Here is a 6,651-nt window from a genome sequence, read left to right as displayed (position 1 = left end):
GAAAATGTGTAGAAAATGTGTAGAAAATGTGTAGAAAAGTTTGTAGAAAATGTGTAGAAAATGTGTAGAAAATGTGTAGAAAATGTGTAGAAAAGTTTGTAGAAAATGTGTAGAAAATGTGTAGAAAATGTGTAGAAAAGTTTGTAGAAAATGTGTAGAAAATGTGTAGAAAATGTGTAGAAGAATGCGAAAAAATGTGAAGAAGAATAGTCTTCATTACGAAACAAACAGTGGGAGAGATGCTCAATGCTTCACTTCTACACATTAGACCACGCCCCATGTGCAGCAAAAGGAACAATTGTTACATGCACATTTTCCATTATATGTGCATGTCTTCACTTCCTTTAAATATGAACATATGTATAAATATAAAAATTTCATCTATCTCGTCAGACATCCAGATTGCACTTGGAGCAATAGAGATATTTTGGTTCTGAATGGAGAAGTCAGGATTAAACCACCATATGGACCGGATAATTGCATAGCGAAAATTGATAATTTGAAAGAAAGATTTTCCACGGTGGTAATTAAAAATAAGAGAGGAGTACATTCCTTATTTTGTTTTTTTTCTTTTTCTAACTTTAACTATTCTGGAGAAACGTAGCAAAATACTTCCAGGGGGATGTTACGGGCAGGCTAATTTCTGAAACTATCCCAATACAGTTTTTTGTTTGAATTTCGCTTGCATTATGTTTGCATTTTGTTTGTATTTCGTTCGCATTGTGTTTGCTTTGTGTTTGCATTTTGTTTTCCCTTTTTTTTTTTTTTTTTTCTTCGTCTTCTTTGAGACTTACGCAATATTTCCTGGTGTTGTGCCTTGGTTGATCAACTCGAAGCTCCGAACACTTTTCACACGTTTTTCACTTCTTATTCTCACTTGCAGATTTCAAAATTTCGCCAGAAGAAAAGTATGTCAAATTGGAGGTAAAAGGTACCTAACACATAACCCCATTCGAGATATCAGTGAATCAGGAGAGAATCGTCCCATCAGGACTGATGCAAAAAAGTACACACATTTGTATGCATACATATATATATATATATATATATATATATATGTACATGTACAGGCATAACAGTTTGCTACTACGTCGACTGTGCATATGTGTATCATACACACACGTGGATCCAGTTTTGTGAAAAATAAAAAAAAAAAGAAAAAAGTATGTTTATTCACGTCCGTCCTGCCTACCTGCTTGGTTTTTTTTTTTTACCGTTACATGCTAATACATTGAAGAACTTTTTTCAAATCGAGTAGTGAGGATCATCTACCCGTTATGACATTGGAGTACACATGCATAAATGTGCATTTTTGCATGTATGCAACAGTGGTACATGAATCATACAGGGAAGAAAAAAAAAAAAAAAAAAAAAAAAAAAACGCTTATTGATTTATAATTCCATGTTTTAATTAAAAAATATTCTCGTTCATCAAGGGTATATAAATACAATATAGAAAAAAAAAGCTCAAGCAAAAGAAAGGGAAAAAAAAAAAAAAAAAAAAAAAACCAAGCCCAAGTACTTCGCACAAATGAGTGAACCAAAATACTGGAAAAGTAAATGTTAAATAACATTATATAAACTGTCTTTCATCGTCTTTTACATACTCTTCCTTTTTCTGTCTCGTTTTTTTTCTTCAAAATGAGCCTCTTCCCCTGGGTGTTCTTTTTCATTTGTTGGAGTAACCGCTATAAAAAGGTGAAGAATGTAACAAGTGTAATATTAGTACATGTTTGTCTTGCGCGCGAACAAGATGGAATTTGCCATGTTATTTGTCATGTCATTTGTCATGTCATTTGTCATGTCATTTGTCATGTCATTTGCCATGTCATTTGCCATGTCATTTTGCTTATTCTTTTCTTCCACTTGGTCCATTTTATCATACGCATGGTTAATTTGAGATAAAGGGCGAACATAAAGAAAGGAATGAAAACTATGGCCCACTGTAGAAGAAGAGTAAGGTGTCATTGGGTGAGGAAAAAAAAAAGGGGAAACTCATTTTTTTCTGCTAAGTCTTTTTACTTATGCATATATATATATGTATGTTTATTACATCTATATAGAGCACATTATAATCACGCTTCTAGGCATGAGGATATAGGATCACGAATGACCACGCGGTACCCATTTGGGCCTTTTACCTGAACCCACGCATTTCTCAAGTAGTTGGCAAAATAGATCCAGAAATCAGGTTCGGGTGGTGGATGGGAAGCATGTCCAAATGTACTCATTTTTTTTATTTTTTGTTATTTTTTTTTAAATAAACTGTCAAGAAATTTCATCTGCGTTTCGTTCTAAAATAAAAAATATTTAAACATCGTTAGAATTACACTTATGGAAGCAAAATATAACCGACATTTACTCAAATGGAGGAACCATGTGGCATTTTTTTCGTTCATCACTTTTGCTTTACTAACACATTCTCTAGCCACACAACAAGTGTTTTCATAAAATATGTGTATCGTGCATTTGGATGTGTTCCGTTAACTTTTAAATGGGTACACTTTTGCATAACTTTGGAAGAGGTATATTGAAAATGAACAAAAAAAAAAAAAAAAAAAAAAAAAAAAATAAAATAAGAGAAAAAAAAAAAAAAAAAAAAAAAAAAAAAAAAAAAAAAAAAAAAAAAGGGAAAAAAAAAAAAAAAAAAAAAAAAAAAAATATGCTGCAGAATTGGCTTGATTTTTTTTTTTTTTTTTTTTTTTTTTCCACCTGGGAAAAATGCTTTGATTTGACCTGTTCCAGCAAAAAGATGCACGAAGCTAAATATAATAACATTTTTTAAAATTCGTTCATTTTCTCAAAAAATAATATAAGCTTTCTTTCATTTTAATTTTTTTGTTTAAAATTATGTTCACTAAAATGGAGGGGAAAAACAAAATAAAGAAAATAATAATAATAATAAAAAAAAAAAAAAAAAAAAAAAAAAAATTGGGGCAACAAGAGAGATAAAGCGGGGGCTAAAATGGTGATAAAATAGTGACACGGTTCAAAAAATGGTGAAAACACATAAAAGTTCACTTAAAATGGAATTGCTTTTTCGCACATGCGTATTGTAAATACATCCAATGAATACACAAAAACATGCAGTTTTTACATATTCGTTCTACAAATGGGTAATGTGAGGGAGAGGCGAGGTGTGTCAGGAAGGGACACCAAGGGAACTGAGAAAAAAAGAAAGCTTCACAAAGGATGTGTATCTCGTGAAGCATGTACTGAATTTGGTTTAGTTCTATAGTACGTAGGTAATTTTCTAGTCATGTATCCAGGGACAAACTTCTCCCTGCCATACCACAGGGTGCATGATGCTGGTACCACCGGTTGACTTCATCACGTCTCTCCACTTCTCTCCATTTCTCTTCACTTCTCTTCACTTCTCTTCACTTCTCTTCACTTCTCTCCACTTCTCTTCACTTCTCTTCACTTCTCTCCACTTCTCTTCACTTCTCTTCACTTCTCTCCACTTCTCTTCACTTCTCTTCACTTCTCTTCACTTCTCTCCACTTCTCTCCACTTCTCTTCACTTCTCTCCACTTCATCACAATTTCACTGCCTCCCTAGGATTGTTTTCCCCTCGTCTTGTTCTTGTTCTTCCGCCTGAAGTTGTCATACTTGGGCTTGTAGACGTGTGGGCCACCAATTCCCTGCAAATTGTTGCTCAGGTTCTTACACATATTTATTTGGTGCACGAAATAGTCAATAAAAATTTTCTGCTGGGCCCGTGTCTTGATGTTTAGGATATCCATATCGATGTAAAAGTCGAAGGTTGATCCGAAAATAGATGTAACAACTTCTCCCTTGTACAAAGGACCATCTTTCCACACCAGTTGTCTTCCAGAAACTTTCACACACATGATATCTGCAGAGACAAGCTGCTCATTCAGAGGGTTCTTCTCTTCGTTTGCTGCATCTACGTGTTCATCTGTCAGTTTGGCTGTGTCTCCTTCGGCTTGATCAGCAACCAGATGTCCATTTCTCACCTGGTGTCGATCTCCATAATTCATGAGACTACTCAATTTCTTAAGTTGTATATTATGATACAATTTTGCGTAGGAAATAAAATGGAATGCTTTTTTCTGGTAAGAAACATCTTTTAAAAAAATATTTAACTGCGTTGTTGTGGGATCTGAATTATATGTCTGATTCTGCACATTTTCAAAATTGGCTAGTAATTGAAAACTAATGTTGGATAAAGGATCAATAAATTTTGGAGCAACTTTATAAAAAAGATCAGCATAAGCCTGTTCATTTGTTGACTGTAAAAGAGCATAAAATTTTCCTGAATAATTTTCTTTTATATTTTGAAGTACTGTTTCATCAAGTCTGGTATTGGTTAAAGTGTGGCAAATAATAACAATGAGATACATTTTATCAATTAATTTATTAATTAAACTCTGTTGATATCTTTGCTGGTTTGAAATATGGACCTTCTGTTTCGATAAATAAATTAAAATCTGAGATAAAATTTTAATACAATCATTATATCTCCTTAACATCATATAGCAAAAAGCTACATTATAAAAAATATTTATATGACATAGGGTTACTTTCCAATATAATGCCTTATGACTTAATTCAATACATGAAATAATTTTTAGAGCTGTGTAATAATCTCCCATGAGTACATAAACTCTTAATAATATACAACATGCAAAGTATGCAAATTGATATTTACTTGTTAATTCTTCATTATTTATGTGGAAATAATTATGAACAAAAATATTTTTTTCCTCTTCTGGTAAAGTTGAAAATTCTGCTTTTAATAATAAACTATGTAATACTTCTAACACTATGCTACTTTCAAATACATCTGAATTTTTTATTAAAAAGTCAATACCTTCCATATTTTCTTCTGGTTCTTTTAGTAACTTTATTTTAAAGTGGCACATGGATTGATATTGATATACATATTCTGATAAAAAATCATATATCCATACATTTGGCATTACTAACACATTATCATTTGTCTCACCTGATGAATCGGAGCAGATACTAGATATGAAATTTAATAAACATTTGTAATTATCCCATGCATTCTTACGATCTTCTAATGTCACATCATTTATTATGAACACATGACGGTAATATAGCTCCTCATACAGAGAATGAATCAAGTTGTGGAATCGATTCTTCTGCTTGTAAAATATGTCAACCAATTTTATCGATGGCCATCGAATATTCTTAAAATATATTTCTGATATTGCATAAAAATCAGTATCAAATAACTTCTTTATAGCCTCAGCATTTCTATGATACACAAAATCGTGCAGGTTTATCAGAAATGTTTCCACTTCCTCCTCAAAGCTCACGGGCGTCTCTTCTGTGAAGTTGTTTTCGGTGTTCCCATGCTCGGCCATGGTCAGGTCAGATTAGGTTGTCAAATTGGTTGGTCAGGTCAGGTCAGATTAGGTTGTCAAATTGGTTGGTCAGGTCAGGTCAGATTAGTTTGTCAAATTGGTTGGTCAGGTCTGGCCTGGTCCGGTCTGGTCAGGTTCGTTGATGGCGTGGCTAGATGAACCGATCTGATGGGCTACTCTGCCGAACTCCTCAGGAGTGTTCCCTTCCCCCTCTCTTCTGGGTAATTCCCCCGTCGAGCTGTGAAATCGAGAATAAAGTATTCTCAAAAAGAAAAGGCCACGTCTCCTGATTAAATATCGCAAAACTGATTGTACTGATTGTACTGACTGTACTGATTGTACTGATTGTACTGATTATACTGATTATAATGGAACAGAAACTTTACGCAGTGAAAATGGGTGGATATTCGCACAAAGGAATGGGTACCCTAAAACAAAGTATGAACAACTCACTACTTATCATATGCTATAAGCAATTGGGTTAATATGTAAAGGCGTGTCAAGCACATGAATAAAAAAGGAGATGCTTTCAAATCCGCATAAAAAAAATATATATATATATATATATGTATATGTATGTATACGAATAAATGGGTAAAAATAAGAAAACAAAGTCAGATAAAATAAAAAAAAAAAAAAAAAAAAAAAAAAAAAAAATAAAAAAAAAAAAAAAAAATAGAAAAAAAAAAAAAAAAAAAAAAAAAAAAAAAAAGGCGAAATTAAAATTATAGTGAAAAATTGGATGAAAAGTAGCAAGGAAAAATAGGATGTAAAGTGGGATAAAAATGAAGGTTAGAATGAGCCAATTCTTCCACCGACGAATTCAAATGAGAATCGAGAAAAAAAAAAAAAAAAAAAAAAAAAAAAAAAAAACTTTTTTCAAAGTGTTCCATTTTTTGTGCTACGAAAGAATCAGATCAATGCCTTTTCCATACATTTCGCCAAATCACCTATTCAAATTGTAGAGTCCAAGAAAGTGTGGCGTGTCGGTGGGGAACCGTGCCTGAAAAAAAAAAAAAAGAAAAAAAAAAAAAGATAATATTTCGCAAAAATGTACATTATCCATAAACATCATTTTTTATATATTACATGCGATTATTGTATGAATACATGTTATTGGGTGATAAATTACCCAAACATGAAAAAAAAAATTATATTATGCTTCTCCACCACCGACCTCTGCTGCTACTCATGCTATCCCTATGGCCAATTTTAAAGGATACGTGAAAATGAAAGTTGCACCGCTTGGGCCCCCTAATTTTTGGAAGGGCGAAAAAGGAATTCTGTGACGAGG

General features: G+C 32.7%; 3 protein-coding genes across 3 annotated transcripts in view; 1 reads left to right on the top strand and 2 right to left on the bottom strand.

Annotated features, from left to right (window-relative positions):
- The window catches only part of PGO_113580 (hypothetical protein, conserved), a gene marked incomplete at both ends in the record, with an annotated part of 1,387 nt that extends 459 nt beyond the window's left edge, over positions 1-928 (top strand). Inside the window, 2 exons of the mRNA XM_028688692.1 lie at positions 394-523; positions 884-928. Coding sequence (XP_028544493.1) covers positions 394-523; positions 884-928 — 175 coding nt within the window. The remainder of the gene's footprint in view (positions 1-393; positions 524-883) is intronic.
- A 671-nt stretch (positions 929-1,599) lies between these two features.
- On the bottom strand, positions 1,600-2,231 carry PGO_113570 (hypothetical protein, conserved; the record flags this gene model as incomplete). Its single annotated transcript, XM_028688691.1, has 3 exons — positions 1,600-1,688; positions 1,886-1,943; positions 2,142-2,231. The coding sequence occupies 3 exons, from the start codon at positions 2,229-2,231 to the stop codon at positions 1,600-1,602; spliced, it is 237 nt and encodes a 78-aa protein (XP_028544492.1).
- Positions 2,232-3,557: 1,326 nt separating this feature from the next.
- Positions 3,558-5,357, bottom strand: PGO_113560 (eukaryotic translation initiation factor 3 subunit 6 interacting protein; the record flags this gene model as incomplete). Its single annotated transcript, XM_028688690.1, has 1 exon — positions 3,558-5,357. One exon carries the CDS (start codon positions 5,355-5,357, stop codon positions 3,558-3,560), a length of 1,800 nt encoding a protein of 599 aa, XP_028544491.1.
- Positions 5,358-6,651: the final 1,294 nt, after the last annotated feature.

Source organism: Plasmodium gonderi (genome assembly GCF_002157705.1).
Source record: "Plasmodium gonderi DNA, contig: Chr11, whole genome shotgun sequence".
In the NCBI taxonomy this organism is placed as follows: Eukaryota; Apicomplexa; class Aconoidasida; order Haemosporida; family Plasmodiidae; genus Plasmodium; species Plasmodium gonderi.
Note: the sequence above shows the minus strand (reverse complement) of the source record. Positions and strands in the feature narration are given on the sequence as shown.